At 35.6% G+C, this 20,946-nt stretch overlaps 1 protein-coding gene across 3 annotated transcripts; it reads left to right on the top strand.

Annotated features, from left to right (window-relative positions):
- Positions 1-8,086: 8,086 nt before the first annotated feature.
- On the top strand, positions 8,087-15,908 carry LOC104425659 (multiple RNA-binding domain-containing protein 1). Of its 3 annotated transcripts, XM_010038413.3 has the most exons (15): positions 8,087-8,269; positions 8,383-8,490; positions 8,575-8,689; positions 9,088-9,836; positions 10,004-10,135; positions 10,687-10,776; positions 10,862-10,979; positions 11,299-11,622; positions 12,414-12,478; positions 13,005-13,173; positions 14,378-14,482; positions 14,558-14,659; positions 14,734-14,907; positions 15,224-15,355; positions 15,433-15,908. In XM_010038413.3, coding segments are annotated over exons 1-15 (2,553 nt in total). In that variant the 5' UTR covers positions 8,087-8,267; the 3' UTR covers positions 15,601-15,908. The 3 variants fall into 3 exon arrangements, with proteins under 3 accessions (XP_010036715.2, XP_018721233.2, XP_039161425.1); XM_018865688.2 differs by lacking the exon at positions 8,087-8,269 and having other exon boundaries at positions 8,375-8,490; XM_039305491.1 differs by lacking the exon at positions 8,087-8,269 and having other exon boundaries at positions 8,424-8,490; positions 8,575-8,643.
- Positions 15,909-20,946: the final 5,038 nt, after the last annotated feature.

Here is a 20,946-nt window from a genome sequence, read left to right as displayed (position 1 = left end):
TGGCAATCAATGCGAGGCAGAATTTCCGATCGGCGAGGCGCTCATAGTTATGGCCGACTAACTCCATCCGGGAAGAGAGAAAATCTGATAGCGCAGAACGACCGTTCTACGTGTACACTAGCAAGCTCTTCACGAGGGGTCTTTTACGTGCACGGGGACCAGCTGGTACTTGTCTTCGAATGAACCGGTGAACGGACCGGGGACCGCTGCATAATTAAATGTGGCCCACCCTTTTTTTTTCAATCCTATTCTATCTTATCGTAATTCTCGCTTTCAAATTTTTGACATACTTTCTTATGACTCGTGAGAGTTGAAATCTGTACCTAAAACTAAATTATATCATCCCAACCTCTACGAGAATATAGAGATTCGAACTCCCCACCTCAAGGGATGTAAATGGTTTCAGTTTAATTCAATTCTTTTAAAAAACTAAACCTAACCGAACTGATAAGCAAATTCATTGAACTGAACCAAAATTTGATCCGAACTGAAATTTCAGTTTTGTTTGATTCGATTTTTGATTTTGTTTTGTTTTTTTTTTTTCCCTACATGCACCCCTTGAATAAATTTTTATTTTTTAAAAAATTGATTTTTTAATTATTTGTATTCTTTTTCTTTTTTTTCTTTCTTTCTTTCCTTTTCTTTTTCTTCTTCTTTGGCTAGTCACCAACCACCATCGACTGGTTAGAGGTGAGCTGGAGCCTCACCATAGGCCGGTGAGGTCCGTGGTGAGGCTTCAGCATGCCTCTGGCCAGTCGCCCACCGTTGGCCAGCCACCACCACCGTGACCGATGACTTGCCAATGAAGAAGAAAAGAAAAAAGAAAAAAAAAATAAAAAAATTCTTAAAAAATAAAATGATTTTTTTAGATTTTATCTGTTTCATTCTGGTTAACTAAATCAGTTAAAAAAGTTTCGGTTTTCATAAAAACCAAACCGAACAAGAACGATACTGAAAAAAATCAAACTTTTCGATTTGGTTTAACTCGATTTTCAGTTTAGTTCAATTTTCGATTAGGTTTTTGACATCCCTACCCCCATCCCTTTTCTCATGTGAAATTGATGGCCATTGAGGCACATTCCCGTGATTAAATGTGGCCCACCTCAGAAATAATTAGTTCGACTACTTCTTTTGGGGATTTGATCCCCGTGGAATTAGACGGGCTACTGTCGCTGGACTTGAGAAGTCGATAAATTGAGCGTGAATTGAATTTGCTAGTTAGTTGCACCAAACTATCAAAAGCAGTAGGGGAACACTGCTGCTATTCCTTATGAAATGTTTTCCCAAGATCCTTGCTCGCACGCATGAAAGTGAAATTTCCAAATTTTATTTGGGAAATTTTTTTTAGTTTTTTAAGATGTCGCGCGGGTAGTGTTTAAGTACATAGTAGGTTCAATAATCTGTTTGTTTTTACGGGAAATAAAAGATTTAAATAATACTTTTTCTAAAAGTAATTGTTTATATTGTTTAAAATAATTAATCAATGAAAAATGTTTTTATTATCAACAACAATTTATGCCTAAATATTTTTGTGAATGATAAAAATAATCTTCATTCGTTCATTTTTATAAGTAATACAAGCGAATTTTTTAGGAAAATATTTTCCAAAACCTTATTTTTTGCGAGACAAGCGCATCCAAATTTCATAGGATTATGAGATTTGGAAAAATTCAAAAGTTAACTTTAATTTCATACCACTTTACATCCTCACTTTTCAAATTCGCAATTTGCACCTTTTTACAACTTCTCAGGAAAACAAAAACAAAAACCCAACCAAAAAACTAAGAAAAAAACAAAAAACTTCATTATACTACACTTTCATTTGTTCATTTGTTAATCCGAGCAGACTAATAATGTGCATGTTCGTGTGGGGAGAGTGAGAGAGAAGTGCATGGCGTGGTAGGAGATTTTGTGCACTAGCCATATTACGGGACACTAAATCTGTCAAAATGGATTATAAACAAGGGTTAATACCCTGAAAAACCCCATACTGGTACATCTGTGACAAATTTACCCCAAACTATTTTTTTGACCATGAAAAACCCCAAACTGATATATTTGTGACAAATTTACCCCGACTGACTATAAAAAAAAACTCTAAACTTGTACATTTATGACAATTTTACCCTTAACTAATTTATTCGACTGCAAAAAATCACAAACTGGTACACTTGTGACAAATATACCATCTGCTAAATTGGATTAATACCACAAAAAAATCACAAAAATTGTAAACTATGATAAACGGAACGTAAAATTCCAAATTGGTATACTAATTAACCTGTCAAGTGTCATTTAACTTAATAATTTAACTATAAAATTTAATAAAAACTAACAAAGGGTAAATTTGTCATAAGTATACCAGTTTGGGGTAAATTTGTCAAAGATATACCAGTTTAGAGTTTTTGGTAGTCAAAAAAATAGTTTGGGGTAAATTTGTCACAGGTGTACCAGTTTGGGATTTTTTAGGATATTAACCCTATAAACAAATTTCTTAACTCATATTTGATTAGCTGAGTTATTATATTGTTTAAATATATTTTGTAAATGGATTATTGATTGATTTAAAATGGTAAAACCCAAAATAATATGGAAGTTGACTGACTTTACAACTTACTTAAACTCAATGAACATTTACAACTCTCTTTTCATACACTCCCTCACAAAATCTTGTGCTTGCTCTCTCCATGTCTTACCTTAATTTGGGTGTGAGTTGTCTTAAATTGAGTTAAATATTGAAATATTTTAATAAAATGATTAGGTTAGATATGAGTCACTAGATAGATTTGTATTACATGGAAATCGGTTAAATGTGTCAATTTGGGTCTCTTCAGGGATATTAGATAAAAAAAAATGAGTTAATTGGAGGTTGAATTATTTTCAGCCAGACCTAACCCATCCGTTCAATAGGTCTATGATGCATCAATATATGAAGAGTTAGCACATGAGAAATGAAAATTTTGTTTAGAATAGATTTATTTTGACTATGATTAAGTTGGAAAGGCATGTTTCGTATATACGTCATATAATCAATCGACATTCAGTTGCATGTTCGATATATAAAATATATATTTTTCTGAGGCCGGGGACCTGAACCACAACGAAAGATAATTATGATCATTGATTAATTAATGATTCTCTCTAATCCTTCTTAAAAAATCATGCCACTTTGATCAACTCCTCTTCGAATGTCCAAATAACGACAAAGGCTATCAGCTATCCGTAAGGCCATAATGAACCCCAGTCCTTTGTTTTTTTTGGCTAAAAAGGCCGAGACCCCATTAAAAAAGTATCTTAGACCACTAACTCAAGTGGCTGTACTACTCGACCAAAAATAAAAAATAAAAAATGCGGCTGTACTATGGTCCATGGACCATTGCCTTTGTCCCTCCTAAATCCGAAAAAATTAAAGATACTGGTGCATATATGATTATGCGACCTTTTCAGATAAATATAATCTAGGCGAAGAGCACATGTATCGGAGTCACTCCAAGCAAGCCTCACGAAAAAAGCCTAAATGTATTGGAACTTCTTGATTGAGGTAGAGAGCTCAATTGATCCAACGTGACACTTTGCATAATCCAAATACAATTACAATGTCGTGCTAGAAGACTCCCATTAGAAGAAGAGTAAATATTTTATGGGACAATTACGAGGATACCATCGATGTGATATAACAAAGTGGCTGTGTGTTAAAATTATCGGGGAGATTGTCTAATCAGTCTTAAAATTATTTTTATGGATATTAGTTCGGTGATAAATTTTTCAGTATTATCAATTTAATCCGAAACTTTTGCTCGAAATTTTAATATAGTCGTTCTAGCTAATTTTTTGCCAAAATTTGCTAACTGGGGTGTTCTATATAAGATGGCCAGTGATGATTGACTTGTCATGTCAATACTTATTAGCAATGATTACGTTGAAATTTTATAAAAAGTTTCAGAATTAAATTAACAAAATTTAAAAAATTCAAAACTGAATTGATATCCGTACAATAAATTTATGATCGATTAAGTAATTTTCTTCACAATCAATAAAGCAACTTTATTGCTTTTCTAAACCTCAAATTGTATAAACTCCGATTCTTGACATCTATAACATGGAATCCAAGACGCTCTTCTTTCCTTTCTTTGTCGCATATGCTTCCCCTTTTTTGGATAGTGATGTTCTTTATTTCCTTCATATGTTGACTTTCTAAGTCCGTGGACCGAATGCCTGATCTGAAGAAACCATGGAACACAAGAGGCAAAGGATAAAATACAGCACACAGCATAACAATGAGCCTAAGCCAAGTAAACGGTTTTATTTTTAGACGTGCTATCTCCATAAGCATTACCATGTTAACATGCCACCTAAATTTTCTTTCTTATGGATGATTAGCTGAACATCAAGCCTAGAGAGTTAGCGGCACTAAAGCTTCATTTATTTTATAGAAAATGAATAATTTAGAAAATACTTTTCTAAAATTGAGAGTTTATATTATGTAAAATAAGGAATCAATGAAAATGTTTTCATTATCAATAATAATTTAAGTCTAAACATTTCCGTGAAAAATGAAAATATTTTTCATTCATTCATTTTTTATCAGTGATACAAATAATCGTATTTTAAAACTATTTTTCAAACTGTTTATTTTTTGTAAAACAAATGCATCCTAAACTCCTTGATACGATAATATCGTCACATGCCGCACATTCTCTTGTTAATAGAACGAGCCCGCCTCTCTTGACTATCTGCCTAATGAGACAACTCTGGTGGGGGCAGCGGAAAGGTGCAGCAGCACATGGTTCCAAATCCGTTTGAATTTTCTCGTGGCAAGTGGGAGGAAATGGACACCCGCAGGTTTGATGACGCGGGAGACAAAAGGGCCTTTGCCGGGTCCATCCCACTGCAAGTTTTTGATGGCTCTCTGGCCCTAAAAAGAGAAACCCTACATATATACCTTCCACAACCATAGGGCGGTCATTTAAAGCAAAAAACTATAGAGCCTTGTGAGCACTATATGTATTGATTGTAACAATAAAAACGAGAAATATGAAAATCTTTGCTACTTTTTAAGGTGTTTACAATGTGAGCATAATTAATTCTAAAATAGAATCTGAAACTTGAGAATTAGATTGGTGAGAACCTATCCAATTCTAAGTTTTAAGATATGTAAAATATGTTCCAAATTCCAAAAATTAAGGAACATGTTTTGATGAGTAAGTTAGAGATTCCGAATTAATGGAATTTGAAATCTAGAATCTAAAACCTGTAACCTAGGAAACACTGACACTTTTTGGGAGCCTTTAAATCTTATCGAAATGTCCAACACTTAATCAATATATGTCGAAATCTGACATCTAATCAACTATTCTAACACTCTTTGACATGCAAGTTAGGAATTTTGACATGTGAATTCGGAATTTCGATACGTGATTTTGACATGTATGGGTCCTCAATTTTTAAATTTTTTTTTTTAATAAATGGGGGTCAAAATATAAATATATTAAAAAATCAAAAAAATAATAAATGGGGAAAAAACCCAATCTTTACTTCTTTTCCGATTGTCATTCCCTATGGCACATAATTCACCCCATAATTTATTTTTTCTCCTTTCTCCCGATACACTTTGACACACGAGTCCAAAAATGTGGATTAATAGCTTTTTTTTTTCCTTCGAGTTTTTATGGATTATTATAATAGAGTTGAATTTATCGAATTGAAATAATAAATGAGATTAACAAATGGTAGATTTATGTTTCTAGTGTACATTCATTCTAGGCTCTTTTTTTATTATTTATTTATTTGTGTATTTGAATGAAATTAATTTGGTTAAAATAATCATAAAAATGATAATTTATTGTGTATATATAAAAATATACATATTTAATATACAATGTGTTTTAAAGTATCGGAATTTTCTATTTTTGAGAAATAATTTGTGTTGAGTCGTGTGTCGATGTCAATACTACTTAGCAAGTAACCTAGAACTTGGAATAAGGTATTCTATGATGTTCGATGATGACAACTACTAGTCCAAGCTTTCATTCTATGACTACAATTTTTATTTTGTTAATGTTTTTATATTTTTCATATGTTTAAATATAAGTCATAGTTAGTGAATTGAACAAGTTAGAAGTGGTTATTAAAAGATGGTAATTTACTGCAATCGTTTAATTAATAATAAAAGTGGAATTGAGTAAATTGAACCAGTAACATGGTAGATTTTAGGTTTTCAGGTATATAGGATAGGTTTTAGATTGTTGAAAATGATGAATCTGTTTTAATGAGTAGGTTCTAAGTTTCAAGTGGATCATATTCGGAATCTGTAATCACTCATCCCTAGTTGCAATGCCCTCGAAATTACAAGGACTTACAAGATATTTCAAGAAATTGGCTCTCACAGCTTTGAGGCGCTGTAGTTTTGAAATTGTATTACCAAATAGATACGTTGTAACTCTTTATAGCATAGCCATGGCATAGTTCAGCTATAACCATACCAAATGGGCTTAATTTAGATATCGAAAAAGGGAAGTACGTTAGCGGAGACGATTGTACGGGCTTATGGGCTTCATGGAGAATGTTAGTCCCAATGACTAGTGAAATAGGCCCAGCATGGTACCATGTTGGGCCTGTGCTACAGGGTTCTTCGTTAGAGTGGGACATTACCAAATCCACTGATTAAGATTCTCATTATGTGATGAGAGATTGCTCTGTCCAAGTTAAATTTGCGTGGGAAGTAGGTTAGGCCAGGATTCGCTAACACTCGGTCCGATCGAGCGACGAGGAGATCCACGGTTTCCAACATCTTGTTCGAGTATCTTCGTGCCAAAATCGTGAGGGGGAAAACTGGGACTGATTAAAATGAATTTGGGCCTTATGTTGAAGGCTGTTGTTCACAGCTGGCCTCCAGCTAGCGAGGCCACCAAAGGAGTAGCTGAGCGCTGATTTTTGGTAATTACAAAAAGGAAAGTCCATATTAGATAGATAAATCCCCGGCCATGAAATATCCTAATAATTGTTGATGTAGATTGGAAGACTTCCAAGATGCTACACGTAACCACCTATTTTCTTTGCTTAAGGTTTGACCAAAGTTGACGGAAAATATTATTTTGTCAAAAGTTCAATTAGAGAATAAAATTGGATTGTACTCATTAATAGCTTTCTTAAGATTACCCGAATTGTCCAAATTAGATGAAATGTTCTTAAGATGCCATATCTTTTAGTGGCAGCTATCCATCGAGGAGTGTTGAGAATTTTGTGATTTGATTGAATTGATTAACTCCGCTTTAAAGATTAAGTAATTAACTTTTCAAAACTATAGAAATCACGTGGCACCTAAGAAAAGAAGAGCCTTGGGACCTTGTATTAAAAAACCAGCATGGGGATTAGGAGCACCCTTACCAACTTCATCCTCCAAGTAGTCTCAACTGTCACAAAGATAAATGCCTAGCCAGGTTGGATCGCGACCAACTTGAACCAATCAACTTAAACTTTGATGGCCATCTCTTAGAAGGAGCTAGCCATGGCAACAATAAACTGATGCTAAATGTTAAGACAAATAGGGACTAGAAAATCTTGGGTTGGGCCGTATCACGTTGTTTTTTGGTTAGTTGTTAAGTTAGTGAATTCCAAACGCACATTAGTTAAAACTTTTGTCAATCCTCCTTCAATTGTTACTCTTGAAATAATATTCAATCCTCTTGCATTTTTTGCTAGCTGCAAAGTGTTAAGGATCAAACTTGAGGTGCACAATCTAATTATCATTCAAATATGTAATACTCCTAGCGAAGATAAATATGCATTTGTTGCTGCCTAAAGTTAGATTTTACTCCAAGCCACCTTAAATGAAAAATCTATATTAATTTGTTAGAATTCATGAAAGCCGGTAATGTTGACATCTTAGTAATTTTTTTTTATTACTCGAATAAAGTTCCGTACTAGATTTATGCATTCCCATCTTTGAAAGAAATCAAAAGTAAATAAGAGAAAAAAAATTATAGAATTTATTCAAAACACGGGATAATATGGGTCAATACAAAATAAGCGAAAAACTCAAACCGTTCGGCTTGAATTAACAAACCGGCTGGACCGAACACAGAACCGACTTTATACGAGGGTTTCGCCGTCCTTCGCAACACCCTGCCTCCAAGTCCAGGCTGCGACCCAGCGGCGACCGTGAAAACACTTCGAGTTCGACAATTAGATAGAGTCGCCTTCGTATCTATCTGATTCTGTCGGCTCTGCTCGGCTCTGCTCTGCTCTGCTCTTGGCGTGCAACAGCTATGTTAGTTTGGCTCGATACGTTCCTTTTTTTTTTTATGTTAAAGCCGAAAGAACGAACGAACGAACGAACGAACGAACTAATTTTTTGTAATTTGGTGTTAATTTTATGTGCAGGTCAAGAATTTGCGTAAAAAATTTGCCCAATTACGTGGCGGAGGATCGCCTGCGCGAACTCTTCTCTCGGAAAGGCGAAATACAAGATGTCAAGCTCATGCGCACCATGTATTTGTTGTTTTACCCTCCTCTTCTTTTTGATATAGCGGGCTCTCTCATGTTTTTACACTCGCGTGGTTTGAATGTGCGCAGCGATGGCAAGAGCAGACAGTTTGCCTTTATTGGGTTTCGCACCGAGCAGGAAGCACGGGAAGCTATTAGGTACTTCAACAAATCCTACCTCGATACTTGCCGGATTGTTTGTGAGGTTCGTTTTGTGATTCTTGTTCAAAGTCTGATCCTTCTGTCGTTTTATGTGTTTTTCCCGTTCTCACCATCTTGTCTAAGATATATTCCATCCGAAGAGGCGTGGTAAATGGCTGTTGATGCAATGCAGCTAATATGAATTGATCATGACACACACTCTTCTTCAGTTGATTACTGTTACCTTTATGTGTGATCGGCACGCGTTTTTACTTAATTGTCTCTGTTTTACTAGTAATCCTCAAGACGTTTTGATTCTAGGAGACACTATTGATAGTATGAATGATTTAGTCAATCAAATACCTTTGTCATATAGAGACTCTCTCTGAATGCACATTAGAGTGTCTTATGTCAATAAACATAGCTCGAACATGTGGATTCAAATCTTTTGCTTATTGCTAGATTGCACGAAAAGTTGGAGATCCTGATATTCCTCAACCATGGAGTCGGCACTCATTGAAGAATAAAGATGAAGTAGCTGAGGGTGGGAAAAAAGTTCATGGTGGTGATTCCGCTGTTGTGATTCCTAAGGGAGAGAAGAAGAATCTTAAAAAGACAAGTGAGAGCGATGACCCTCAGCTTCAGGAGTTTCTTCAAGTCATGCAATCAAGGACCAAGTCAAAGTTGTGGGCAAATGACACATTAGTAGTTTCAACAGATTACCCAAATGAGAGCATCAACAGGAAACCTACTCAATCAAAGAACAACATCAAAGAAAAATTAATAGAAGCAAAAGTTAATGACAAGGGGGTTATAAAATATTCAAACAGTGATGCTTCTGAGGAGTTAGATAGTGATGATTCTGCTGTCTCTCGTGATGATCCAATTTCTGACATGGACTACTTCAAGAGCAGAATTAAGAAAGAACTGTCTGAGTCAGAATCAGAAAATAGTGAAGGTGAAGGTGATGTTAATGGAAAGGAAGCTAAAGTTGATCTGTCAAATAAAAGGTCCAGGGTAAAAAATGAAGCAACTGTACATGTTGATGAAGAAAACGATATGCCAGATGAGGCTGAGAGGCAAGGTCCTGCTGAAGTTGCAGATGGCGAGGCACTTGACCCCACAAATCCCTCATCAAGTGCAATGGATCATAAGGAAGGGATAATGGAAACTGGCCGTCTTTTTGTTCGCAACCTGCCTTACACGGCAAGGTAATTCTTAACCTTGACTACTTGACTTTGCAAATTGTTTTATCTTGTGAGATAATCTAAAGAAATTATCTGTATAAACAATTTCCGGAGAAATATTGACTTTTCTTAGTTAGATGACCACATCATTATAGCCAGCTCTTTGTGTAATTTATGGTGTTTGTGTGAAGTGAGGAAGAGCTGGAAGAGTTATTTAGCAAATTTGGCAAGGTTGCGGAAGTCCACGTTGTTGTTGATAAGATAACAAGACGGTCAAAGGGCATTGCTTATATCCAGTATGCTCTCCCAGAGTCTGCATCAAGGTATTGCAATTTTTAGAGAACTTCTGTGTTTCTTCACTTAATTAATTTTTTATTGAATTTATAATGCTTGAATATTCTATTCATTCTAAAAACATTTCAAGATAGTAGGTTTATTGGCCATTCTTGGGCTCCAAGATCTTGGTTACTTAAACTTAATCTCTTATTGTTGTACGCTGTGAATCTATGGGCTCTAACTATGAAGTTGTTGGCTCACTATTCATTGCTTCATTAGTTCTTAGTCTCTTAGAACAGAAAAGCAAGCTTGAAGAATCTCTTGGTCAACTATTATTATGGGCACACATGCCAATGTTATATATTTTATAGGCTCTAAGTTATTAAATTGCTTAACCGTATGAGCAGCAGCCATTGGGATAGTTTTTATATAGGTTATCAGTTGTTTTACAAATCAGTGTGTGTTTTGCCACTTGATTTGTGCCGTCAAACCTTGATAATACCGTTAAAGCTGTAAGATGGCAATATGTAATAATTATTATTTCAGGTCATGAAATAGACTAGATCAGACGTATTATTCTGTTTTGTTTATCATGCAGAGCTTCAAAGGAATTGGACTATTCAAATTTCCAGGGAAGACTACTGCATATTTTGCCAGCATTGCAGAAACCTGCTTCTAAAAAGCAGGAGTAAGTACTAGTTTTATAATTTTACTTGTGTTATGCTCCTTCAATATGCTGTCCTAAAGGAGCTTATAATGTTACTTTTATGTAGATTGACTTCAAATCAAGCTCCAAAAACTTTCAAACAACAGCGGGAAGAAGATAGAAAGGCTTCTGAAGCAAGTGGAGATATAAAAGCATGGAATACATTGTTCATGCGCCCTGACACGGTTTGTTCAGCTTTTGGTGTTGATTCAAGACTTCTCCTCAATTGTCATAATCTAGAACTTTGCTCAATGTAATTATTTTACAACGGCAAGAAATCTGAAGCTCCAGCACTTGATTAAACATAAAGTGTCTTCACGAGTAGTTGTATAAGACTGATTAGTTAATGGAGAATCATTTATAGAATTATCTTTCTTGTCATGAATGCTTTGGGTGAAATTATTGGCATGGTCATGTGATTATTGTATCCCATTTTTGGTCAGCATGCGTATCTTTTTTAGGTGTATGTATTTGCTCTCATTTATCACTTCTTCAATACCATAGGTTGTTGAAAACATTGCGAGGAAGTATGGTATAAGCAAAAGTGATTTCCTTGATCGTGAAGGCGATGATCTTGCCGTACGTATTGCTTTAGGAGAGACACAAGTAATTGCTGAAACAAAGAAGGCATTGGCAGACGCTGGTGTCAATGTAGCATCTTTGGAGGAGCTAGCCACTCAGGGACCAGAGAGTTTGAAAAGGAGTAATCACGTCTTGCTAGCGAAAAACTTGCCTTATGGATGTTCTGAGGCTGAGCTGACTAAAATGTTCGAGAAATTTGGTAGTCTGGATAAAATAATTTTGCCTCCAACAAAGACAATGGCACTGGTATGTGGTAATCTCTCTATGTTTTTCCCATCTAAATAGGACATCCAACTGCGATACACTTTTTCCCTAATATTGTGTGTTTTTTTGGGAACTTGTGCCATTGTTGATATCTAATTGGGGGTGCAATTCTATATTTGCTGGCATATATGATGGAATTGAAGTGAGGATTGACATGCCTGCTAGGTTAGATAGATTTGTTTGGTAATGTAGGCCAAAATACCCCCAGCGGACAGCTAATGAGGGTTCAGAAGCTTGGTACGAACAGCATGTTAACTGATCGTTACACTTGCATATGTGCGACATTAATTTGGCTCAGAATTTTGGCAGAAGAGAACAGGGTGTATAATATCAGTCTGCCAGTTACCCTTTGCATGGGAGCTCCTTCTCTGTTGGGTAAGAGGAGAGATGGGAGAGGTAGAGGGGTGGTCACAGTGGTGGAGGAGATAGGTCCAGGGATACTGCGATATTGTTAGGCTTGGTTCTTGTGAAGATTAATCACTGATTCTACATCTAGATCCATTCTAGCTGAGACTAGCCTGGATGTTCATTTTTCTGAAACGACACAGACACAGTATTATTTCACCATGGTTATGAAACACTGATGACTCATGAATAAAATGACATGGTTGTGCTAGGAAACTTTGATAGTTTGATAGTCAGGACTCCTTCCCTTCCCTTTCTCATTCTCTTTTCTTCAACGATGAATCAAAGTTTGCCTCGTGGTGTAGTTTTCTGTATAGTCTGATAGTTCAATCTCGACAATTTAACCTTATTCTGGTTACATATATCAGGTTGTTTTCCTCGAACCTTCTGAAGCTCGTGCTGCTTTTAAAGGTTTAGCATACCGGCGATACAAGTATGTGATGTTCAATCTTTATCTGCTTCATGACAGCCCCTGACTGTCTTTCTCTTGCACAAGTGTGTTGGATGTGCTGCTCATGACTGTGTGAATTCTTCACAAGCTGCCCTTTTGCCACGATAACAGAAAATGCTTTAAATCGGGAAGTCTCATCTGTTGAGTTTGGCTGGCTCCATGATACATTGTTAGTTGGGAGAATATGTGGTTCTCAACTACTTGGAAATCTGTAATCCATTGTTATATTAAAAGGAATCGAATGTATGATAATTTAGGGCTTTTGAGATGGAATGGAGCAAGAGCAACTAGTCCTTCTACAATGCTAAGAATACATATTTTTGCTAGAAATATGAATTATGATAGGTTTTTAGATGCCTTGGTAATGAAACAGATGATACATTTTGATAGATGAGTGATTTTTCACATTTGATCACTACATTGCCTGATCTTTTGATATATTTTCTTTCTCATGTTATCATTGTTTAGTTGTTTTAATAGTTTCTAATAAAAGTTAACCACGATGTAGGGATGCACCACTATATTTAGAATGGGCTCCTGGAAATGTTCTTAATCCAACAACTAAAAGCAATGGAAACGATAGAGCTGTTGTTGGCGAACAGGATGCTAAAAGGGTGTTACTAGAACAACATGTGGAGGGACTATCAGATGTGGATGTTGATCCTGACAGAATTGAGGTTCAGATCTGGCGTTTCATGCATTTCTACTTCCTATCTTCTAACTCAAGATTATTTTGGGATAAGGATTATTCATATACAACTGTTGTTTTTTTCCTTGTTTGAAATGTATGTTTCCTGATTACATGTGTTCTGCTACTGCTTTGACCAGTGTTAACGCATTTTCCGCTCACTCTTTGTATTATGCGTGTAATTGTGGGCCCCATGTGTTTGAGTAAGCAATTCTGCCTGAAATTACATGTACTTTTTGATGTGGTTCTCAAAAGCAGAAGCATGAAAAGAGAAAATTGAGCAACACTATGTACTTATTCTCTTGTTACTTAAGTGTTCATAGATAAGTATAAGCATCTGTATTTGTATGAAGTTCTTTAAAAAGAAAACTTTTATATTATAACAGAATTCAATACAGTAAAGGGCAATCTCTGTTCAAATGCACTTGTTGACATATGAAATTGTTAGAGGTTGAGGCATTTCATCATCTTGAACTGTCAAATGGTTAATGCTATCAATACAATATTTAAGTTATTGTGCTGGATGTATTCAAGAATTTCATGTGCCACTTTTGAAATATTTGAATTCGTGTTACTCAGCCTGCTTCGTTTAATTGATTCTATTTGACTGTGGTGGCGTCAACTGTCGTACGAGTAAGATGAACTATATAAGCTCATAAAAACATGATAGTGAGCTAGATTGGCCTTAGTATGGGGATAGGGCTATATTTCCCAACCGAGTATTCCTATTTTTCCCTTATACTATAGATAATTTCTTTTTTAATATGTTTGGATCTAAAAAAATGGTTCTGCATTACCATATATTGGTTTGTCTGTTTCACTTCACACTAAATTAAAGCTCTTCTTACTTGCATTTAGATGCAAATTATATCTTGTTCTTGTGAGTCTAAAGTGATGAACATTCAAAAATTTATTGGAACTTTTCTTAGCTTTCTAACTCTAACAATGTAATTGCTTGTGTGATTTTATTTTATTTTATTATTTTATTATTATTATTTTTTTCTGGTCGAATGTATGAAATGGTTGATGCAGCAAGAGTGTATAACTTTTTCAGATTCCCTTTGCTTTTACTAAAAGCTTCTTATCTTTGACATGTAGTGTTGTGCATGCCAGACTTGCTAGTAAACAAGTTAGGGACAATTCCCGCATTTCTTTTTTGGGGTATACTTATATTTTTGCCTTTGATATTACAGTCACGGTCTTTATTTGTGAAGAATCTTAGCTTCAAAACATCTGATGAGACTTTGAAAAGCCACTTTAGTAAACAAATGAAGGAGGGAAGAATTCTCAGCATCAGGGTAATCTTTTAGACAAGAAGAATTAATGTTATCATTTATTATCCACTACTGCTTATCAAGATGTTTTCTGTACAGATAAAGAAGCACATGAAAAATGGGAAGTATGTCTCAATGGGTTTTGGGTTTATAGAATTTGATTCAATGGAGACAGCAATGAATATTTGCCGGGATTTACAAGTAAGGCTCTTCTTTTTCTCCCTGATAAATTTCTGTCTTGTAATTTGCTCATATTTTATTTGTGTTCTCTCCAGGGAACCATCTTAGATGGGCATGCCCTTATCTTGCAACTTTGCCAAGTAAAGAAAGATGAACAAGTGCTAAATAAAGCTGACAATGACAGAAGTTCGACCAAGTTGCTTGTTAGAAACGTTGCTTTTGAGGCAACTGAGAAAGATTTAAGAAAGCTATTCAGCCCATTCGGAAAGGTAATTTCCTTTTTGCTTATGTCATGTGTCCATTGCATGGACTGCCTCCATTGTGTTCATCATGGATTAGTTGAAGGTGACACTCAGTGTAGTAATTCTCTTAATAGTTTTGGATGTAATTTTTGGATCTTCTTGTCAACAAGCAAATTCGATGTTCATATTGTTTAACAAAATTAAAGTTTTCGTGGGGTCTTCTAAATTTTGGACTATTGCTCCTGTTAGAGTTAATGAATCCGTTGCCAGCTTTATTCATACCAATTGTTTGAGGGTGCACTTTTTTCTAGCATATGGGTTGACCGGTGGGCTGATTCCACAGATTAAGAGTTTGAGGCTGCCTATGAAATTTGGAAATCACAGAGGATTTGCATTTGTGGAATATGTCACGAAACAGGAGGCGCAGAATGCTCTCCAAGCACTAGCGAACACCCATCTGTATGGAAGGCATTTGGTATGTCATCTCTACTGCTTTGGAATATGTCAAATTCTTACATGCAGTTAAATTGGAGCTATAATTCTGGTTTTCAGGTGCTAGAAAGAGCAAAGGAAGGCGAGAGTTTGGAAGAATTACGTGCTCGAACCGCTGCTCAGTTTAATGATGAAAATGGGTATAGTACGGGCAAGTTATCCAAGAAGAGGAAGCATATGGCCATCTTGGATGAGGATAAAATGAAGATCGAAGGATCTGGCGATTGACGCAGGTTGAGTTTGAAGTCCAAAAGACTTGCTGATGGAAGACTAGCTTCAGGCGATATATAAGAATTTGCCCAGTTTTGCTGATTTTGGGTTCTAGTTTTAGTTGGTCAGAGGCTCTTCTCTTTTCAATTGCCATTTTTTTTTTTGGCTAGATAAAGTTACTAACTAATTTTATTTTATTAACTTCTATGTGAGTCAATTATCAATGTTGATTAGGTTGTTTTCCAAGTTACAGCTTTTATAGTAACTTAGAAATTTTATAGGCGAAAAAAAACCAAGTCTATTGAAATTACCATATTATTTACCGACTTTTTTTCAATCAAGTTTTCGACTAGTATAAGGTTTCTTACTCTTATTTAATCACTTATCAATATTTAAGCAATCTTGAATTACTATAGCATATGTTTAAACTTTATTAAAGGGTAATATTTCATACAAGAGTAGGTCAATTAATTAAAAAAAAAAACTTGGTAGTTCATAATCGATTAAATAAATGTTGCTAAGTGACTCGAATAGACATTAACAACTTAAATTATTTGGTAATTTCGATGAAAAAGTTAAATTCATAATTCAATAAAATCGGTAATGTCATATAAAAGTTGAGAGGGGAAAGAATAAAAAAAGTCACAAACTTATTGCATTGGTATTAATTTAATCATAAACTTTTTAATGGTACCAATTTAATCATAAATTTTTTAACTTAGCGTCAATTCAGCCTTAAATCTTTTAATTGTACTAATTTAGTCATAAACAATTTGAATTAGTATCAATTTAGTCCAAAACGTTTTCAATTGACATCAATTTAGTTTTTTTTTTTTTTTTTGGTAAAGGTAATAAATATAAAGAGCTAGGACAAATGTACAAAAGATCGGTCCCAAAACCTACACTCTTACAAACAATGTAAGAGTGAAGGGGATCCGATGCAAAACAAATACCAGCTAGAAGAACAACCACAAGGGTACAAGGAAGACAATTAGAAACCAGACAAACACAGAACAGCTAAGGCGAACCTCATTCCTAACACCAAAGCAAAGAAACGGAGAAGCCACAAAATACAGCCACAAGGCGAAACAAAGCAAAGATATCTTAAGGAGAGAAGATCGCCGGATCAAGACCCCAGCCTCTTTGAAGTCTTCTATTTCTCGGAGATGGAGGAACCTTGCTGAAAGTGATGGCTCTATCTCTAACCACCTTGAGAATGTGGTTTTTAAGAGCCGGAATCACCAAAGATTCACCACGAAAGATGATTGCATTCCTCTTTTTCCATATAAGATGGCACCAATTTAGTTTTTATAGCTAATTTTGGCTAGATATTACTACTAGTTTACGTGGCATCATCGGCATTAATGTGAACAAATTTTTTAAAGATATTTTAATGATTTTTCAATTTTTGTTCTTTTTTTTTTCCTCTCTCCTTTCTTCTTCTTCCTTTTGCCAATAATTGACCATCGGCCATTGCGAGGCCGAGCTTGGGCGAGGGTCGACATCACTAGATTTGGCTTAAGCGAGGGCAGCCCCGACGAGGGCTCCCCTTGCCAAATCCAGCAAGGTAGGCCCTCGCCCAGGCCAAGGCAACCTTGCTAGATTTGGCTTGGTGAGGTTGACCTTCACCCAGGCAAGCTCGCCCTTGCCAAATCTAAGGGAAAAGTGTCAAAAGTCCAAAACTTTTTTGTATTTGTGTCAATTTAATCATAAACATTTTTTTTGTGCCAATTTAGTCATAAACCTTTTTACTTAGTACCGATTCAGTTATTTCCAGCTAATTTTGGTCGAATTTTGTTAAGTGGGCACCAACCGGTTAGTAGCTCGATCGGCGCTAATGTGGACAATTTTTAATAATATTTTAATATTTTAGAATTTTTTTTATTCTTTTTCTTTTTTCTTTTTTTATCTTCTCTCCTCCTTCCTCCGGCCGCTGGCCGGACCATGGCGACCGGCAAGGCTCGCTAACCACCTCACCAGTGCCCGCGAGGGCGGCCTCACGCTAGGCGGCGAGGCTTGTCCTCGCCGGTGCCGCCCGAGCCGCACAATTCGGCAAGGCTTGACCCTCGCCGGCCCGGCGTGAGGTGGCCTCCCGCCAGGTTGGTGAGGTTTGCCTTTCTGGATTTAGCGAGGGTCGAACCTCCTCGCCCATGGCCGGTGAGGTTCGACCCTCGCCGAATCCTCGTCGCCCAGCGTGAGGTCGCCCTCGCAGCCACTAGCAAGGTGGCCGACGAGCTTTGCTGGCTGTCGCCTCTGGCTGGTCGCCGTGGTTCGGCCAGCGGTCGAAGGAAGGAAGAGAGAAGAAAAAAAGAATAAAAAAAAATTCTAAAATATTAAAATATTATTAAAAGTTGTCTACATTAGCACCTATTAAGCCATATCAGCCGGACGGCGTTCAGTTAGCAAAATCCGGCCAAAATTGGTCAGAAAGAACTTAATCGACATTAAGTAAAAATGTTTAGGAATAAAATGGCACCAAAAAATGGTTTTGAGACTAAATTGGTATAAATACAAAATGTTTATAACTTTTTTAACACTTTTTCCTCAAATCTGGTGAGATTGACTCTTGCCCAGGCTAGGGCGACAATGGCCAAGCAAGGCCAGCTTGCTTGGCCATGGCTAGTGGTTGGTCACTTACTAAAAGAAAAAGAAGAAAGGAGAGAAAAAGAAAAGAAAAAAAATTAGATAAATAAAAAAGTTATTGAAATATTATTAAAAATTGTCTGAGTTAGTACTGGTGATGTCACGTAAGTCGGCCGATGTCTATGTTAGCAATATCCGACCAAAATTAGTTGGAATGACTTAATTGATAACAATTCAAATTATTTAAGACTAAATTAGTATTATTTCAAAAGGTTTAAGACTAAATTGGTATCATTAAAATGTTTATGATCGAGTTGGCATCAAATCAGAATGTTTAGGATTAAATTGACAATATTAAAAGATTTATGACTAAATTGATATCATTAAAATGTTTAGAGCTAAATCACCGCAAATACTAAATAGGCCTAGGATTTTTTTTTACACTTTTCCCAAAGTTGATAACTTCGATGAAAATGGATAAATTATTAAAACATATGATAATTCCGAAATGACTAATCAATGATGGAACACTAATGGAATTTGGCAACCGCCATTGCGATTAAGTCAAGAAGGATCCAAATAGTTTAACGTTCTAGTTTGACTTGATATGATCACGTGAGGCTTCGTAATTGATTTGACTGTATTTTCTATATGTTCGACTCGACTTGTAAGTAATGTTGGTTAATATTTTTTATTTTAAAATCCTAACTCTAAATTGAAATTTTGATAAAATTAAAACAAGATAACTAATCGCTATTTGTAATACTCCTGAATGGACAAATGTGATCCATACATATACCAAATGAGACCCTTTTTTTCTTCGACCCAAACTAGAGGCTTGATTGGCCAAAGGACCATGTTTATTGTTCTATGGACACGCACATGAGCCCCACGTTCACAACAAAGTATTAGGTTGAGCTACACTTACTTAGCACACTACTCGAGACCTTAGAGACGATTTGTCAACATAGTCTCAGCGACCTGTCAACGGTCCCACGAGCACTATCAGAGATCTTTGATCATGACATTGAGAGAACCCATGATCACGTGGACAACAGGAGCATCAGACCATTCGTCCAGCCAAGCTTGCTGAGGTTTGAATTTTACCATCATACATTTTCAAAGAAAAATTATCTTAGGGAGATCAAATTCACCAATAATGGCCCCCTGATCAATTATTTGACTTGAAATTTAATTGATTTATTTTGACGACCTTAGTCTTTTATAGGTTTGTTTTTTGGTAATTAGTTAATAAATCTTGGCATTTAATTAATTAATTTTATCATTTAGATAATTTTTTTGGGCACTCATAATGGTTTATTCGGGAATTGGAATTGATTTAGGTGTGGTTCGGTCCTTTTTATTGATTAAAAAAAGAGACAAAAATGTCGCATCTAGTTGCTTATTGCATTATAGAATTAATTCATTCATGGTTAATTCCATATAGTTTAATGTTAGAATTCAGGTTTACTTTAATTTAGCTCATGATTATTTATTTTTGACTTATGCCACATGGTCTTGCCCCGGGGCTTAATAGCAAGAATCCATTAATTTTTGCCTGATACGGTTAGAGTTATTTATTTTCCTCATTATAATTTACTTTATCTGCTCATTACTTGTTATGCTTGTTTATTTTTTGTTGCTCGAATACCATGCTTGATCACCATATTTCACATGTTACAAGATTTAGGTAATAAAATTGATTAAGATTATTACATGCCAACTATTTTCATAAAAGAGAAAAGGTATTGATTAACAGGTTTTAGATTTATTTATCGTGGTCAAGTCCCTTCATACGAGAATCTCTAGTTCGCTAGATAGAATAAGGTGGACTCCCATGCATTACTTAGGCTCTTAACAGGTTTTAGATTTATTTACCATGATCGAGTCTCTATATACAAGAATCTCTAGATTGCTAGAGTAGGGCCGACTCCCACACATTACTCAGGCTCTTAATCATCTCATAACATGTTAGTAGCGGCTCTAAAGTTAAACTAAATGAGTTAAATGAATATATATATATATATTGCGATCGATAGAGCTTAGGATGGTCTCTGTTAGGTTTGAAGGCCACATCTGGAGATGAACCATTTGTTCCTACTTAACAATCCATCAATTTCCCATGAGCATCTCATCACCCTTGGGTGGGTCGCAACCTTCCTTCGCAAGCTCAACCTTCTTGATAATAGCATTTGTGTTAGAATTGCGTTGTTCTTCTAAGGCCTTTCTCTCGTAATAAAATAGAACCTCTGGCTCTACATAACTTTTTTCGATGGTTTTTCTATATTTTTATTTGCTCGTAGTTATGTTTAAAAGCTGACACTCAAATGAATATTTTTTAAAAGTCACAGCATCCAAGTTATTATAAAAAAAGTAAAGATATTTGACACTTACACTATTTTTGTCTCATAATCTTTGTTAAAAAGTCTCCCTATAGTAACCAAACTCCAACTAGATTAACTTCTACAAAGGTTCTAGGAGTAAAAATACGAGATGGGAATAGCATTGAAAATTCGCTTAAGATGAATAAAACAATGCTAAAATGGAAGGGATCTCGTTGAAAATTAAAATTAGGGGCTTGATGAGGCGAATAGAGAACTTCACCTTTATGACATAGAGAGCTGTGCTGCTCTTGAGTAAAGATTAGTTTTGTAAATGTTCAAGGACTAGGAGGAAGTACAAGGCCTTAAAGAGTTTTCGCAAGTATGATCTTCTCTTAAATTTACAATTCTAATAACTTCATGTGTATGACACTACCGTTTTCAACAAACAAGAATAATG

This window comes from Eucalyptus grandis, chromosome 11 (genome assembly GCF_016545825.1).
Source record: "Eucalyptus grandis isolate ANBG69807.140 chromosome 11, ASM1654582v1, whole genome shotgun sequence".
In the NCBI taxonomy this organism is placed as follows: domain Eukaryota; kingdom Viridiplantae; phylum Streptophyta; class Magnoliopsida; order Myrtales; family Myrtaceae; genus Eucalyptus; species Eucalyptus grandis.
This window is presented reverse-complemented; position numbering and strand designations above follow the sequence as displayed.